The sequence below is a fragment of the Medicago sativa genome, chromosome 8, assembly GCF_051527215.1.
Source record: "Medicago sativa cultivar Bolivia chromosome 8, Bolivia_mono, whole genome shotgun sequence".
Lineage (NCBI taxonomy): Eukaryota > Viridiplantae > Streptophyta > Magnoliopsida > Fabales > Fabaceae > Medicago > Medicago sativa.
In genome coordinates, this window is record NC_140756.1 from 59,666,315 (window position 1) to 59,684,699 (window position 18,385).

General features: G+C 33.1%; 2 protein-coding genes and 1 long non-coding RNA gene across 5 annotated transcripts; 1 reads left to right on the forward strand and 2 right to left on the reverse strand.

Annotated features, from left to right (window-relative positions):
* Nucleotides 1–1,754: 1,754 nt before the first annotated feature.
* LOC146900068 (6-phosphofructo-2-kinase/fructose-2,6-bisphosphatase-like) lies at nt 1,755–4,698 on the reverse strand. Of its 3 annotated transcripts, none has more exons than XM_085738861.1 (4): nt 4,334–4,698; nt 4,190–4,253; nt 3,001–3,296; nt 1,755–2,086 (listed from the first exon to the last, which is right to left on the reverse strand). In XM_085738861.1, the coding sequence occupies exons 1-4, from the start codon at nt 4,535–4,537 to the stop codon at nt 2,012–2,014; spliced, it is 639 nt and encodes a 212-aa protein (XP_085594987.1). In that variant the 5' UTR covers nt 4,538–4,698; the 3' UTR covers nt 1,755–2,011. The 3 variants fall into 3 exon arrangements, with proteins under 3 accessions (XP_085594987.1, XP_085594988.1, XP_085594986.1); XM_085738862.1 differs by having other exon boundaries at nt 1,990–2,093; XM_085738860.1 differs by lacking the exon at nt 1,755–2,086 and adding an exon at nt 2,112–2,436.
* Nucleotides 4,699–9,346: 4,648 nt separating this feature from the next.
* On the reverse strand, nt 9,347–9,638 carry LOC146900069 (uncharacterized). The gene is made up of 2 exons (XR_015022540.1): nt 9,546–9,638; nt 9,347–9,422 (listed from the first exon to the last, which is right to left on the reverse strand). It is a non-coding gene; the product is annotated as an uncharacterized LOC146900069 (long non-coding RNA).
* Nucleotides 9,639–12,330: 2,692 nt separating this feature from the next.
* On the forward strand, nt 12,331–18,136 carry LOC146900070 (binding partner of ACD11 1-like). Its single transcript, XM_085738863.1, has 5 exons — nt 12,331–12,395; nt 13,959–14,062; nt 14,173–14,248; nt 16,983–17,063; nt 17,342–18,136. Exons 1-5 carry the CDS (start codon nt 12,390–12,392, stop codon nt 17,912–17,914), a joined length of 840 nt encoding a protein of 279 aa, XP_085594989.1. The 5' UTR covers nt 12,331–12,389; the 3' UTR covers nt 17,915–18,136.
* Nucleotides 18,137–18,385: the final 249 nt, after the last annotated feature.

An 18,385-nucleotide genomic window follows, 5' to 3' on the forward strand; every position in this document is an offset into this window, starting at 1 on the left:
TCTTTTGGATATTCTTTATTCGGTTAGTATTCAAAACATTTTATTCATATTTTAATTTCTTTTCCGAATGCACGATAGAGGTGTCTCACCAGCACACTTCATATTGGATCACATGTCTTCATATTTCTTGTTCATCTTATTTGTCTGTCTTTTTTAATTTTTGTAATGATCATGTTCCTCTTTTGCCCTTCTGAGATATGTGTTTCAGTTATTATTTTACCTGTGCACTTGCTGTAAGAACCGTATATGCTTGCGTTCCACTTCTGCCCTTCTGAGTTTTGTCTAGAAAACCTTGTTAAGAATGTTATAAGTTGCAAAATACTAAACTTATTGTTTATATGATTATCTGTAATTAGAGCCTCCTTTCAGTTATTTTTACATTGCTTGTTAGAGCCTCCTTTGTTTATGTATTTGCATGAGAGGCTCTGATTCGCTTGGTTCGAATTTAGTTTTTAGATACTGTGTGGAAGAAACAGTTTTTTTTTTTTAAATGGTTTAGGACTTGGCCCTGTGCCCTTTTCCATATATCTTCCCACCCCCCACCCCTTTATTTAATTTTCTGCTGAAGTACTGTGTGTTAGCAATATGCTTATTGATGTTTCATTACTTTCTTTTGCTCATTACTCTGTGTTAGCAATATGCTTATCAGATACATAGGAAGTTTCATTGCTTTCTTTTGCTCATTGATGTTGTAATTATTATATGAAGGATGCACGAACACAATGATTGTTTATCGAGCCGTATGAATGGCATTGATGTATGAGTTTGGTTTAGTACTATCATGATACAGATCCTACAAGTCTGGTCCTTAATTCACCAACATATTTTTGTTTAATATGTTAATATCTCATTTCGACTTCTTTTCCTTCGATAAAATTTACATGCCCTTTCTGTTTTTGAAAATCTCGATTATTCATTCTATCCAATGACATAATGCTCAATGGAGTTTGCACAAAAGGTTGTTCTTGAGGCAAGCTACACACTTTTCATTCCTGAAGCTGGGTACGTACGGTAGGGTCTAAAACTCTTTATGTCTATGTGATTAACCTTTTCCAGTTCTAGGTAGATTATTTATCTTCTGTATTAGGGAAATTTTGGTGTTGCTTGACATTTGAATGTGATTTAACTCCATGCCCTTCCACCAAATCATTTCTGAGTCTATAATGAAAATCCTGATTATGAACTTAAACCCCAACTTTCCCTTCTTAGTTTATGAAGGTTGCTTTGCCCCGCTTATAATATTATTTTATTGAAAAAATTAGTCGAGACATTGAAAAAAATATAATTAGATCATGAATAATTTGTTCAAATTTTCTTCATTCTTATAAGAATATGTCACTTAAAAAATTGTATCACTTCCCTTCTTAGTTTAAGTGATATAATTTGTTCAAATCAGTTGAGCTAACAAATCATTTGTGTTATAGCGTAGAGAATCATGAGCTTAGAGAGATAGTGGGAATAGTGGCACACACTTCAGGTTTTCATTCCCTAACATGTGCATTGCACATATTTGTTGATTTCTTGAGAAAAAAAATAAAATAAATACTTTTTTTTACTGGAAATTAATTTAATTAGACAACTAAATCAGCTGCAACAAAATCCGAAATATAAGAAAGACAATCTTCAATCTAAACATAATAATCAACAGAAGAAATAGTAAATTTAGCCAAATGGTGAGCCGCGTACAACATTAGCATCACACATCAGATCATGATTAAACACAAGAATGAAATAGCTAAATGATGATTGTTCCAAGTTCTGAGCTTAACTGTTCTTTATCCTTTTCGGGTTTAGTTTTCAAATATACAGCAAGTTGTTAGTACAGATTCTATGGTATGTTTCATCTGGTTTTGCCTGCTTAATTACAAAGCAAACAATTTTGATTTAGTTTATTTTCTCTATAACTGTAATCGTGGGCCTTTTACTTTTCTTGAAACACACAACTTGTCATGTGCAACAAGAGTTTACTCGTATTATCCAAGTAAATTTATGCATGACATTGACAAGAATATCAACATAAGCTATCAGCGTACTTTCTTACATGTTTCCGCTTAGCATCAGGAAGTGACACTTTCATTTTAAACATCTGTTTGCTAGTCAAAATTAAGGAGTGAAGAAAATCTGGCCAATCTTGAACCGGTTAAAATCTTATCAAAATACAATTATTAATCAATTATCCTATTAAGTTCCTACATTAATCTGTAATGAACGAATGGTCCATCGAGAAAGGATAATGATAATCATGATCGTAATTTTAAAATGTGAGTTTGAATGTTGAACCTTGTTGGAATATGAACTTCCGCCTGATCCACTAATTAGTGACCGTGGATTCTCTGTCATGTTAGCTGCATATACTTGGCCTGAATTTGCGGAGGTTGAGGGGGCTCGGACAACATAATGCTCAAGATCAAGTTCCAAACCTGCAGAAGAACCATTCTAAACAAAAAAATAAAGTAATCTTAAATCACTTGAATCTTGACAATAGTTGTTTCATATAACATCTATCTCAGATTAGAAATATACTGCAAAAATAAATGGGAAACTAACTTAAGTATATATAAATGACCAATGACAAAAAAAGATTTGGTTTTAAGAGCATGATATCTTGTATGTACAAACCATCACAAAAAATGCAATCAGAGAAAAGATAAGTCTGCAACGCAAAATGAAGGTAGCCAACAAGAATAAGGGTTGAATTTCAAACCAGTTGCATGATATGAATTTTTAAACAGAAGAAACACCTTCATTAAATGAGGAAAGAAATTTTAAATTTTCATTTGCGATATCTTTCAAGAGATAAGAGAATCAGTTTTATCAAATAGCGCCTATAGTAGCACTATAGTATAGCGGAATTTGAACAAATTGTTATTGTTTGTGATGTCAAATATAAACTATATTGGTGTTATAACACGGTAGCGTAGCAGAAGTCCAACAGGCCACTATTTTCCGTGATTGACAAAACCTAAAAGAACAGATTGGAAACTGGCAGTTTGGCCTTACCTCGCCACCTGTCTGAGGTGCTGAGTTTATGCTGACATCAGGCATCCAACGTACGGCCGAAGGACGGAAATTATCCTGATAAGCCCTCCAACTTACCGCAAGGTCAAACGGAGAAACCCTATCTGCTTTAACAAACACTTGATACTCAAGAACCTCACCGCTATCAAGCTTAAATAATGCAAGTCTGGCATCCTTCCCTAGTGCTCCCCCGATAAGTAGGCGGCTAGGACCCTCTTCAACAAAACATGGTGCATCGCTGTCCTTAGGCTTCAATAGGAATTTGAAATCCAAAGTTTCTGAATATACCACATCAAGAAATCAATCAGCTTCAGATATGAAACACCGCTTCAATGATTACCACATTGATTGCATCGAAACTTCATTTATTTCACAAAAAGGCCAAATCAACGTAATACCGGATTCTGAACTTACAATGAAGGAAACAAACACTTTCCATTATCTCCCCCCTGCCCTCTCTAACCTCAAAACCTCAAGACATTATCCACTGTTTCATTGACCATACTATTTTGAAGTCATTGAGAAATGGAAAAACATTAAAAGGCTTAAAGCAAGTGAAAAAACCCGGTTTTAATTAACTTCCAACTTATAAGTAACTTGTAGCTTGTGGTTCACATTGATAACTGAGATAAGATTAACTTCTAGGTTCTCAAACCCTGATTAGACCAATCCTTGGTCAAAGTTTAAACTTTACTTATCTACCTCATAGTTGAACCCCACATTACCAGAACCCCTTTCCCCCGGGAACCGGAGGTTTAAGACCAAAAAAATCTTCTAGGTTCTAAATTAAGGTAAGTTTATTCTTCATTCACTAAAAAGAATGAACTGCATATGCTGATTCTAACTTATACTAGAAGTTATTAATTAATAAATTTAAAATTATAATAAGAATTATTTTAATATTTCTTTTCCTCATGTGTTTATTGAGTAACTTATCTATCTATCTATCAAACTGACAAGTTGTTAAAAAGTACACCTTTTGACTTTTAAAAAACCACTGGGAAATACAGAAACAAACAAAATATGTATCTGATGTCTGACACTTGTCAAATACATGTAATTACCATCTATATTATAGGCGCCTAGTAGTGTCGTGTCTGATGTTCGTGCCGATGCTTCATAAAAAGCAATTAAGGAAAAATCCAAAGCAACCAATGAAAGTCTTAATTACCGTGATTAGGTGGAACAACAAAACTAAGCTCCCACATTGAAACTGATTCTCTTTCCATAGAAAGCTATAAGAAAAAAATAGTAATTAGCAAAATAGTTAGAAAGACCCAGAAAAGAATACACAGTAGAGAGTGATGAGAATTACAGCTTTGGAAGAATCCCAAGAACCAACAAGAGGAACAGAACCATAAACATGAGGAACAAGATGAGTAGTGAGTTTATGATTCTCCATCTTGAGAGAAACATATAGTTGTCCACCACCTTGATCATCATGATCATCATCATCATCTGTTCTGTCTTTGGTTCCTTCTGAATTACCATATGTTTGCTTTGATGAACCAGTTCCCATGTTCTTGTCTTTGTGTCTGTGTCTGTCTCTCTGTGATGACTCAGAAATATGTGTATGTTATATGTATAGATATATGTATAGATATATGGATAGCGGATGAGGATGTGTGTTTTTGTTGGTGTGAGTATGTTTGGATTTTATTGTCGATGGAAATTATGGCAAATTCGAGTCAGACCATACACATACTGTATACTTGACAAATAAGTTAATTAATAAACTAATCTCTCACATTATTCTCACAAAAAAAGTCAATCAATCAAAGCAGTGGGTTGACTATGAGTTATTTTTGGCAGGAAAGCACTTTTTGGTAGGAACTCGTCGAAATTAGGGTTTTTGACTCTTAGTTGACTGCACAAAGTATTGTCACAAACTTCAATTTTTTTTTAACCGATCATAGAATTAATCTATGTTGTTGTTGTTTAGGTTGCAACTTAAAACTCTTTGCTCCTCCCCAAGAACATGTTTTGCCGGGATCGAATATTGGCTTTCCCTTGTCATAAGTTTAATGATGATGCTTAACAAATTGAGTTACATCCATTGGCTATTGACAATAAATTATGGTGATATCATGTTTTTATTGAACCCATGTCAATGTCATGTTATAGTCACAAACTGGTATAAATTAATATTCAAATCATTTTAAATGATACTCCCTCCATTTCAAAATATATGTCCAAGTCAACCACTTCACATATGCCAATGCACAATTTTGACCGCTAATATCTTTAATTATCTAAAGTAAAAAATTATAAAAATTTAATATTTTGAAAATATTTGTCGAGACAAATCAAACAACATCTTACATGCTAATATGTGTATTTATACATTAGTTAAAAAGTATGGTCAAAGTAAGTCAAGTGAATAGTGCACATTGCAAAAATTGGACATGTATTTTGAAACGGAGGGAGTACATTGAAATTTATTTATTTTGTGTTAACTCTTCAGTTTCTCAAAGGAGTGACCTCTAGTGATTCAAAGTTACGGAAATAACTAAACTCTTGATCAAGAATTTCCAAATAATTTTGATTGATACTCAAAATTTGGAACATCAACTAAACTTACACACTCTTGTAAAAAGCAAAATAAACTTACAAACTCGCCCCTCTTTTTATGAGTAGAAACTAGAAAAGGAAAATGATTCACTTTTTTTCTTTTTTATGTGAAAAAGGATTCTCTAATTTAACTCCACTCATTTCCTTTCATAAACGTTTGTCAAAAAAAAAAAACGTTTATTTCTCGCATTTTTTTTTATTTTTTAAGTAATTCCCCATGTATAATTTTTCTATGGCCAAGATTAAATTGAATTCTTTAATCACGAGAGTATCACGTAAAAGAGAAAGCTCTAAGCACACGCATACATATATACCATACATACTAGACCATCTACCCGTGCTGCCGCACGGGTCATATACATTGAAAATATAATAGTTCAAAGCAAAATTATATATTTCGTACCAACTTAAAATATTTATGTTATAATAACAATTACGATTATATTCGCAGTTTCTCATCTCTAAAAATTTCAAAAATTTCTTTAAAGACTATGATGTCAATATTTCTACAATAAGAAAAACTGTTTAAACTTTTTTACTATTGAAGATTGTTTATAGTCCTATACTAAAATAAGTTGAAATTAATTAAAATTATAATATTGTAAAAAAAAAAAAAATTGCAATTTTGGTATCCCTATTTTACCATTAAAAAAAAAATTGGTACCCTTATTTAAGAATTTTGTATATTTGGAACTTCCATTAAATAAAAGTTAATGTATCTCACGGAGATATAATAATCCAAAAAGCACAATAACTCATTCAATTTCTTTTTCATTTGGAGTTATCATACAAAAAATGGAGATTTGGTCTAGCAACATATCATATTTGATATCCTTAAAAATGTCCATTGTCAATCTCCGCTTGTAACATAGCAACTGATATTACATAACTTCGGGTTGTTTGGTGGATGATACATAAGAAATTTGAATACTACATTTAACTTTACTGTTCCTTTATCACCAAGAGGATTATGTACTAATAATATACTACATGTATTTGAATCCTCTAAAAACTGGATTAAACAAATGTCATTCCATCATAACTTTGGGTTAGACTAATCAGTGGTTGAGGCCATGAATGCAATTGCAAACATAGTCTGCCATTTACAAAGTAGTCGTTGAATCCATCCGGAACAGGTCATATAAGTTCTCCTTGGTGAATCAATAGGTACCAATAAATACATCAACCTATGCTCAGTATCAACCAATGAAAGTCAGAAGAAATTCTTGAATCTATGATGAGCTACTTCAAGTCATCTCTTAACTTTGTATACAATGCATTTAAAACGACATGAGAAAATATGCAATCCTCGTAGCCATTCTTCATGTTCAAAATCAGTTGGGGCATTTGAAACCACTGAAATATGAGCTGGAAATTCTTGTTTGCCATGAACAACTACATATCACCAAAACAAAACAAAAAAACAGAATATTTGCATTACACCATAGGTAACCATACAGAATATTCAGCTTGAAGAGGAAACATAACAGAATATTCACCATAGGGACAAAGCTATAGATGCAAGTATTACCATGGTATAATAGTTAATAGTCCTTTCTATACAATAGCGGGAAACAAAAAGTTGCAGCAGAGAAAGGAAACATAATAGAGCTGATAGTTTATAACTTACATTGATTCAATCAGCATAATCATATGAACTTTCGTGATCTCAGAATTAGTCGGGTTATCCTCAATAAATACCCAGGCTGGTCAAGTAATTAACATGAATTAGCACTACTCCCGCCAATAGGATAATAAAAATAGAAGGCACTTTACCAAAGTCACAAACCTACGAACATTTTGAAATTTGATATATTTAAAAGTACCAGTTTCCCCTATAAAAGAATAAATCAAATAATTTTGACGTCAGATATTTAAAATATGATAGAAAAAAATATCAACAGGTAACTTTGAGCTATTCTTTCTTTCAATACCCCATCTTCCTTCAAACTTTATGTTATCTACAAACTTCAGAGAACGAACATAGGAGAAACAATATCGCATGTATGACATTTAACCAAAAAATGTTGAATCACAATAAAAGGAAAACATGGTTATAAAAAAAAACAACAATCATCACCTTCGAGTATCCTTCTCTAGTCCATGAATCCAAATAGGCAATGAAACCGGAAAATGGATACCGCAAACTTGAAAAGGAAATCGTTTATGAACAAAAACAAAGATGCATATGCAATAAAAAAAATGGTATTTTACTTTTTATTTCATGAATGCGAGAGTAAAATCATGTGGAATTAGGCATGACATAAACAAAGAGATACACTAACAGAAATAATTGATGAACATAAAATTCAGCCTATCATCATTTATTCTAAACAACATTGATGAAAAGAAAAAAGAAAATCATCATTGGAATAATACCAACTAATAAATCATTGATAGAGAAGAGAGTTATGTATCTGTAAAGTGTACAAATGAAAATCACGCCCAACATATCCCAATTGAAGCTACGCATCAAAAAATGACTATATTAAACAGGATCAACAATTAAGTGACTGGTTATCCAGAGAATCATGCTACTATTTTATTTTATAACATAATACATTCAACTGATCCTTCACACATTCCAAAACCCCACCTGTATGGTCGAATCATCCTTCAAGTTTGTAAAAGCGGATATATATATATATATATATATATATATATATATATATATATATATATTGAGCAATTGTGATTAGTCAATAAGGCAGCATTAATACATTTTTTAATTATGTTTCAAAATTTAACTCTTTATTAAAAATGAGTAAAATATAACAATATTTGCAATTGAAAATAGATTTGTAAACTTGATATTGTCATGGCTCACCTAAAATAAGGAGGTAGGATTAATCCTTCATCAAAGAGGCATACATCTAAACGAAAGGTGCATATATTCATTGTGTCTCAATTGCAAATATTGAGACACGATGATCCTCTATAGCTGGTCTATCTACGACGATTTTTGCTGCGCAAATAAAAGTCATTCAATCAAGCTTCTGCCTAAAACATATCTTCTTACATGTAATTCAGAAGGAAAACAATAGAAAATTCAAAAGTATATAATAAAAATCATCAAATGTTGCAAATATGATTAAAAAAAAAAAAAAGAAGCAAGGAGACCAATAACACTCAAGACCGGTAAGACTCGTCACATGGGAATTTTTTAGGATTGAAGAACCTTTGAGAAAAGTTATGACTTAATGGAAGAGGTATTCAAAATTAAATTGAGTTAAAGGAAAATGTTTCAAAAAGGTAAGGTGGTGGTAGAGATTTGCTAATGAGAGGAAAATAGTGAGAAAGGGAGTACGGGTACCTAACACTGATGTAACACGTTCCATTCCATTCTTACCTCAACCGACGAAATTGAATCGTCACCGAAATGGAGAAGAAGGTGAAAGTGAAAAGATGAACAATTTTGGGAATACCTGAACATTCAACACCTCCGATTTTTTAACAACTGAATCATCTCAAGCTTTGAAGATTGAGATAAACTGAGAATAGCGAAGAATGATTCGACTACTCTTAATTTGTGGGAGCTTTGAATCTGCAACCATGGAAATAATTTAGAGAAAGCAGAAGAAGAAAGGAACTAAAAAGCTGATGAGTTGTGTTTTTTAAGATTCTTTTACTTACAAAAGAAAATATACATGAAACAATCAAAAAAATGACATAGGGTTGAAGAAGAATTATTGAACGTTGCATCACATCTTTAAATGAATCTCCTAGCTTCACCTGAAACATCCTTCCCATACACTCAAAAAACACAATAGCTGCTCTATAACACTCAAAACTATACTCAGCTCCTTCCTATACAGCCAAACAGAGGATTTTACCTACAAAGAATGATTTTTCATTTAATCTTAAATGCTATGATGAAATTTCACAATAGATCAATAAACACACCATAGTAAAGAAAACACTCAGTTACTAATAAAACTATTCCCTTAAAGACCAACCTGCAAAATTATCAGGAAAATAACATGTACTCTTGCGAAAGCTTTTATGAGGATATAGTGCAATCAAAAATAAAATGAATATGAAAAATTGAATGGTAAAATTAGAAAATAAAGTGCATCAATAGCACAAAATCAAAATACATAAACTAAATACATTAGTGAATAAGCTAAGAGAAAAATCAAAAATTAAACTAATGGAATAGTTTTATTAGTAAATAAAGATGATAATGTGAGAACAGAGATGAGTATGGGACAAACAGTTGAGAAAAAGTTGCTTAAGGACCTCTACCATAACAAAGTTTGCCAACGGCTGCAAATCAAACAATAAATGGTGTCGCTGAATATCTAAGCTAAAGCAAAAATTACAAAAATAAGTAATTAATTGCTCCTAAAATTTTCTGAAACCCATATAATAATATAATGATATCGTTGAAGTGAGAAGATATTCAATTGAATCTACGTAGTTTTTTTATATACGAATTTGTAATTGAGCATCTGTTTGCAAAGAGAGAATGATGCTTCAAAGAACAAATTTATTTTTTACAGAGATAAACATTAAAATCAACTTTCAGAGGAAAATTGAAGGGTAAATCAATTTTCATATAATGGAGGCGTGAGAATAGAGTGACAAAGATGAAAGCGTGAGCAAGAAATTAACCGTTTACAGTTGCTTACCTGAAAAACGTGATTATATGAAAGTCATTCATCGGAAATCTGATTACATTTGCAGGCGTACTATCTTCTTCTCAGAAACGATTTGAGATTTGATTTGAATAATCAATTGATAGGTAGTAAGATTGAAGATGATTTCTTCTGAAAAGGGAAAACACAAAATTGAAAGACCCATCGATAAAGAGAAAAGAGAGAGAAGATCAGCGATTCTGATTTGAGCAAGAAGAAAGTGTTGGGTTGGAATCAAAGACAGCAGCGGCGGAGCCGAAAGGCTTGGTTGTGAGAAAATGGTCAGAGCTATAATTGTTTTGGTGGTGATACGGCGGAGCTCCGATAGGGTTCTGGTGGGGGAGCAGATGGTGGCGTTGGGAGAATGCGTGTGAGAGAAGAGAGAGAGATGGGTTAGGTCAGAGACATAGTTTCCAATAAAATAGATATGCAACACCAAGTATCGAAAACATACAACATTAATTTATTTTTTTACTATTTACAATGCAATTTGAATTTCAAATTGAACATTAAATGAGATTTTCCCGCTCATTATCAAGGATTAGGGTTTTGCATAATTGTTTACATTGTAGATTAGGATTAGATAATAAAGATAAGGATATGTTTTGAGTAAATACCTGTCTTCAAAAAATGTCAAACCCAAATTATTTTTTTGACAGAATACCAAATACAATTTAGTACTTAAAAAAAATCTACAATAACCCCTCAAAATTATCAAGGGACACATTAGTGTCTAGCAAGAATTTAAACCTTGTTGATGAATAATCTACAAAACACTTATTGAACTTTAAGGTTTGTTCTGATTCGGTGATCTCTAAAAACTCATCTAAAAAATTTCTCTGTCGAGAAAAAAAAAAACTAAACCCCCAAAGGGACTAAACTGAGTTTTGTTTTGTTTGGTTTTTCTCAAGAACTAGGCTAGAAGAATGAATCTTTGCTCTTTAGTTTAATGAATTGTATCATTGAGCTCAACAAGGTTAATGAATGTCTTCCTTCAACAACAAAAAAAAGTTTAATGAATGTCTGGTGTCTTAGTGATCGATAACCAAAATAATAACATTAATCACGTATGAATATGGATGGAAGCATGATAGGCCTCACATGACTTTTGTTAAATAGACTTGGCTTATTCTTAAAACTCAATGCTGACTTCTTTAAAAGTTTGATTCGACATGATAATCTGTTTAAAGACTCATCATCTAACCTACCTTTGACATGATAACAACTATTAACATGGATATTGTCGATTTGTTCGTAAATTCATCATATTTTTAACGACTTTGAATTTGTATTGTATCGATGTACTCTGTAAAACTGAATGAATGGATATCGTTTATTTTTGTCATTATGACTTTTGTAGTTTTTTTTTATAACATTTTGTCGGATTTGGATGTAATCCTACTACATTTGTGCTTTTTAGCCTTTTTATGACATTTTTCGTTATTTTATTCCGTTATTTTTCGTAATTTAATTATGCGTGAATGCTTGATTAAGTGATGAAAAATTTATGCAATTGACTGAATGAATGAATGAAGGAATGAAAAATTTAAGGAAAATAGAGGTCTCTGCCAGGTGTTAACTCACACAGTGTTTTACACTTGTGTGACTTAAGTCACGCAGTGTGAGTTAACTAACACATAATTTTACACATGCGTTAGTTAACTAGCGCAGGGGTATTTTGGTCAGTTTTGTTGGGTGGAAGCAAAACTTGTTGGAAGAAGAGCAGAATTCAAATTCATATCGATCCAATCCATCCATTTTGCCACTCCTATCACAAACATAAATAAATAGTGTTTGGGAGGTGCAATAAATAAATAGTGTTTAATCACACATGAAATACTTTTTCTAAAAACACAAATCATTTTATTATTAGGGCATGTAATTTACAAGCAGGTTATGTTAAGGAAGTCCAAGTCTTGGAATTGAGTCATTAATCATTATTATTGAATAATAAGTAACGCGGTTTACCCCGTTCTACTCTATACGTAAATACTGTAGCTCCACCCCCACCACGACGATAGTCGAAAGCACGTGCGACGCAAATCCAGTACGCGTTTCAAAGTCAGAGAACGATAAAAGTTTAGTCTTGTCTTCATTTTGCACCGTTTTCTTCATCCTCTCAAACACACACCCCAGTTTCGACGCCGTTACGCTTCTTCTGATATGTCGGTTAGTTCTGATCTGATCTCATCTCATCTCTTTTCATTTCATATCATAAACCCATAAATCTTGCTCCTCCTAGATCCGTCTTACTCTTCTTATCTCACACTGTTTCGTATAGCTTATAAAAACAGTTCATAAGCTGTTTTTACACCTTATTTGCATAAGTTCTACAATATTATAGCTTATGAAGAAAAGTCATAAACAATTTAATATCATTTGTTATATTATTAATAGCTCATACATAAGTGATTATCATCATACACACTTACGCTGTAAGCTGCAAATTAAGTTGTTTAACCAAACATGGTCTAAGCTGCAAATTTGGTGGAATCGGGTAGAATCGCCCCGGTTTCTGTTGATTGTTACGTTGAAACGTTTCTGCAATTATGCTTATTAATAAATATAACTATTTGAAATATGAGTTGAGATTTTAATCACTTTGGTCCCTGAATGGGAAAGGAGTAGTCACTTTAGTCCCTGAATGCAGAGAAATTGCAAAACTGTCCCTGAATGTAGACTTTGTTGGTCATTTTAAGGGACTAAAGTGACTAACAGAGTCTACATTCATGGACTAAATTGACTAACGGAGTCTGCATTCAGGGACTAAAGTGACTAACAGAGTCTACATTCAGGGACTATTTTGCAATTTATCTGCATTCAGGAACTAAAGTGATGACTCCTTTCCTATTCAGGGACTAAAGTGACTAATCTCCCTTTTAATTATCTTACTTATGTGCTATGCTTATGAAGTTAAATTTACACTAGTATTTTAAGTGATTTACGGTTTTAATTATCTTAAGATTACTGTCAACATTCCACGATTTACGATTTTACTTACTCTTTCTGATTTTAACTACCTGATACTGGCTGATCAAGTTAGGGATCGTTATGGTTTGTTTTAGATCATTATATGTTTAAAATTGTTGTTTTCAGCGTCGGGCATTTTGGGTTAAGGTTTTTGCCTTTCCTGTCTCCTTTGTCATTTATTGCTTTCTTAAACTACTTCCTTTCTCAATATAATCTTGTAAATTTTTAATAACTTTCTTGCATCCCTTTTTTTGATGTTGCATTTAAATTTTAATACAACTAGTAGTTATAAGGAGCAATTATAAACATTGAAGAAAATGCAATGATCGGATTGACAACTTGTTAGAAATTGTAGTATCTATTAATTCTTATGTGAAGGGGTAGCCTTGGCGGAACCGGTGAAGTTGTTGTCATGTGACTTAAACGTCACAGGTTCAAGTCCTGGAAACAACCTCGTGTATAACAAACAGGGTAAGGCTGCGTACAATACACCAAATGGTGGGACCCCTTCCCACACCTTGCGTATGCAGGAGCTTTAGTGCACCGGTTGCCCTTTTTATTAATTCTTATGTCACTTTGTCTTCTATTATTACTTTTAGTCATAGGAGTCTAGGTGACACCGCATGGGATGTTCCCATTCTTAGTGAGTATCGATCTGTAGAAGTATGCTTTGAGATTGTTCTTAAGTGTTAGATATCAGATGCAGAGATGGGTTCTTCACATGGTTCTAAATGTTCAGTGTTACATGTATTTTATTTGCAGGTCAAAACTATAAAAGTCGGTAATGTTTCCTTGGGAGCATCTGAACAAGACCTAAAGGAGTTCTTTTCATTTTCTGGTGACATTGAATATGTTGAAATGAAAAGGTCAGTGAGTTGCTGTGCTTGGTAGTCAACTATTTTTAAGAGTGCTCCCATTATTAAGTTTTATTATACAATCACATGTTTATACTTTATATATTAAATTATTAATGCAGCTACGATGAACGATCTCAAATTGCCTTTGTTACTTTCAAGGATCCACAAGGTGCCGAGACGGCAATACTACTATCGGTAATCTTCCTGACATTGATCATCAGTTAGTATGTGTATCACGCATGGTTGTTTATGAAATAGTTAAGTATTTTAAGCACCCAATTAATTTGTCTTGGATTGTCATCCAAAGAATCATATATTCATTACTGAGATTTCAGGGCTTAGAACTACATGATTGTGTGTCATTATCCGAATAAAGGCATTGCCTTGAGTTGACTTGTTTAGCTTTTTGGCTAGATAACGCAGCATAAGGGAATCTCGTAGAAAACTGATATTTATTTGAGGATCTTGTAGTGCTACATGTTTAGAAACTGATAATGCAGCATAAGGGTTTCATAAGTCTTTTTTTTGGCTGTATTATTTTCACCCCTGCCTTTTTTGGTGATAAGTACCCTCCATTTCTCAAAAGGCGTTTCTCGCGTAATTTGTCATACTTGTTAGTTAATCTTCAAAATTCATCAGTATCTCCATCTCAGCTTGTCACATTGTATCCCGTGTTCGAAGTCGTTATTTTTAATTTTTCAAACAATTTGAGTTATTTTGTTGTTGATGACAAACAATCATGCAATCCTTTGCTTGTTCAGTTTGGACCTTAGAGGCTGCATATATGTCTCAGCTACTTTCTTAGGCAGTTAGGAATATATGACATATTTCCTATTCATTTCATATAAACATGTTTAGTGTTATGGAAGAAAGGGGTTTTGGTACTTATTTTGATGCCACTGTTAGTTCGTATTGTGCATCCTCTGTTTCATTTTGTCAACACCAAGGGTTTCATTGTGAACCTCTTTCATATGATATAGATTCCCTCTCTGAAATTCTGAGATTTTGTCTTTGTTGAGCGTAAATATCAGGTTTGGAATCATTTTGAAGCTTCACAATAAGAACTGACATTATTGTTTGTCATGAACCAACTATCCCAAAAACTTAAGCTATTGGGTGAAGACACACAAATGGTTATATTATATGTCTGATTCATGGGGTTCCCTTGCCCACTAACGTAAGAGCCATTTGGTCTGGAAGTGTAGACAATGCACAGGCCCACCCTACTTTGTGCTAAAAAATAACTCTTATTTTGACCAATAGAGGAAACAGAGATTGAACTCTAGATCAAATGGTCAATGTGTTACGAACTCAGAATTGAGAATAATAAAATAGGGTGACATAAAAATATTCAATCATTAATCTGTTATTGAAGAATGAATCGATCCATAAAGAAGAAAGAATTCTCCACCAAGGGTTTCCATTTTCATACAATTTTATACTCCCTAAAGGCCCCCTTTCTATCATTATTTTCCCTATTAATCTAATTGATACATCTTCTAACTGACACTTCTCTAATTTTTCCAAACTGATATACCGATAAACTATTTTATTTGTTCTATTTTGATAGAAACTGGTACCAATAGGATATATAACTGAATAACAACTGTATTACTGTATATTCTCGGAGGATAGGTTCCCAAATCAGAGATAAAACACACAACAGAATTGAAAAGTTCCACAGGAAAGTGCAGTAGACACGGTTCCTACCAAGTTTCGAGAGCTTGATTCTTGCCTTCCCAATCAACCACTTAATAACTTCTAGACAACTGATTATGACTTGCCCTTTTCCTTTTTATTCTTGTTAACCACGCACATAATTGACAAACATACTTAATTAAAAAAAAAACATAGCTGCCACAAAAACTTAACTAAAAACTGATTTTGGTCAGTATTGGCCTTCTCGGCCTTTGTCTCTCCTCCTATAGCCAATCTTTTATGAGAGGTCTAACATCTTCTCCTCTTAATATAGAGGCTTTGATGCCATGTCGTGAATTAGCTATCCCAAAAGCTTAAGCTATTGACTGAAAACACTTTGAATGTTTTTATATCTAACACTATTTTCTGGCAATTTTATTGGATATGCATCTCTGCCTATTTGGTATACTTAGTTGGTTCCATGTTCAGAGGAAAGATTAGGACTGTGCTGTTAGGCAGTCAATAGTCAATATGAAATGTTGCTTAATCTTTATGTTATGGATTATCAAAGTTGATCTTTTTGGATATGCATGTTGTATTGATTCATGTGATGTCTGATGCTGGAAAACGTACCCTTCACTGCTTTAAGATAAAATTTATTTTTGCTACTAGAACTAGAAGAATGGGAAGTTCCAATCATTCAATTTCAGATTTAATATAAATTGAAGGGGAGTTTGAAAGAGTTTATATATGCAAGCTTACTGATGTTAATTTGTGCTTGGTTTGCATAGGATCCTAGACAGTAGTTGTCTTATTTTTGGGTTTGTGTAGTAGCAAATTGAAAAGAATAGCCTTTGGAAGTATGATATGTTGCCTAAGTGCCTCTACTTTGGGATGTGTCTGATTTATCATTTTATTTGGGTAGTATATTTAAAATTTTATCATTAGTCATACTATGAGTTTGTAATATTGTTGACATCCTATTATGTTGGTAAACTTATTCTGGTCCAACGATGTATGCAACCTCTCATAGATATCAGTGACATAAATTGCTATAAAATTGATCCTTAAAATAGGATCAAATTGGTCCTGGAAGGATGAAACTGGCAGCGTTATTAATAATACTAATCATTGAAGGACTATTTTGATATCACTGCTAAATGGAGAAGCAATTTGATGCATGTATATTTTTGGAGAACCAAATTAAGTGACTTGTTTCTTTAATGTAGGAATTTATATAACCAGCAATTATATATATAAAAAAATCTAACCAAGTTTTTCAACATATCAGGGGGCAACAATAGTTGATTTGTCAGTTAACATAACTCTGGATCCAGATTACAAACTTCCACCTGCTGCTTTGGCATCATCTGTAAGCCTCGTAAACACCCTCTAGTTGATGTGCTCAAGGGTATGTTTGGATAAGTGGTATAATATGGAATATAACGAAATAAGATAACATTCAAATTTTAAAATCTAATGAACTCATTTCATCCTATTGGGCTATTCCACCTTATATCACCATTCCAAACATACCATTAACTAGGATATTCATTTCATCCTATTGGGCTATTCCACCTTATATCACCATTCCAAACACACCATTAACTAGGATATTTTTGCCTATAACAAATGTGTAATATTTTTCAGGCCGCTGAGGGTAAAACTCCTGGTGGTGCTGACTCTGCTTTACGGAAGGCAGAGGATGTGGTCACCAGCATGCTTGCGAAGGGATTTATCTTAGGTAAAGATGCTGTGAACAAAGCAAAGGGTTTTGATGAGAAGCACCAGTTAAGTTCAACAGCCTCGGCGAAAGTTACATCTTTTGACCAAAAACTTGGGCTTAGTGAGAAATTAACTGCTGGTGCATCAGTTGTGAGTGGTAGAGTTAAAGAAGTGGATCAAAAGTTTCAGGTTTCAGAAAAGACCAAATCAGCATTTGCAGTTGCTGAACAGAAAGTCAGTACCGCAGGGTCTGCTATAATGAAAAATCGCTATATACTCACTGGTACTACCTGGGTAACTGGTGCTTTTAGTAAGGTTGCTAAGGCAGCTGGGGATGTAGGACAAAAAACAAAAGAGAAAGTGGAAAATGCAGAAGTAGAACAGAATCGTAAAGTTGAAGACCAGTATGCGCAGGTCCTTTCGGAGTCCCCAAAAGCCGCAGCAACAAGTGAACTGCACTCTTCCAAGCCTACACCTGCTCAGGGTTTGATCCTTTGATTTACTTCTTGTACATACCTTTTTGAAACTCCTGCAAATTGTTTCAGTGTGAGCACAGCTTTGACAGATTTTACTAGTTACTTGGACAAGTTTGCAGCTATTTGATTCACTTTTATAAGCAAATAGAAACTGAATTTCCAAAGTTGGAAATGATATGCTTGTTGTCTTTTCCCATTCAGTCTATGGAGAAAAATATAAGGGAATGGAAGTTTTTTCAGTATACATTTCAGTTGAAAATTTTATTTTTACACAAGGGTGGAAAATGAAGGATTATCAGGAGATCCCGCAAAATCATGTCTATAGTGAATATACTTTTTGTTACAATAAAATAAAATTTGAGTAAGTTATTTTTTTAGAAAAAAACTTAAACAAAAACTTTAAAAAATTTAAAAGTGATATTTTACTATAAAATAAAAAGGGAAAATTACCCTCACCTCCCCTAAACTATATGTCACTTACACCCCCTCTATT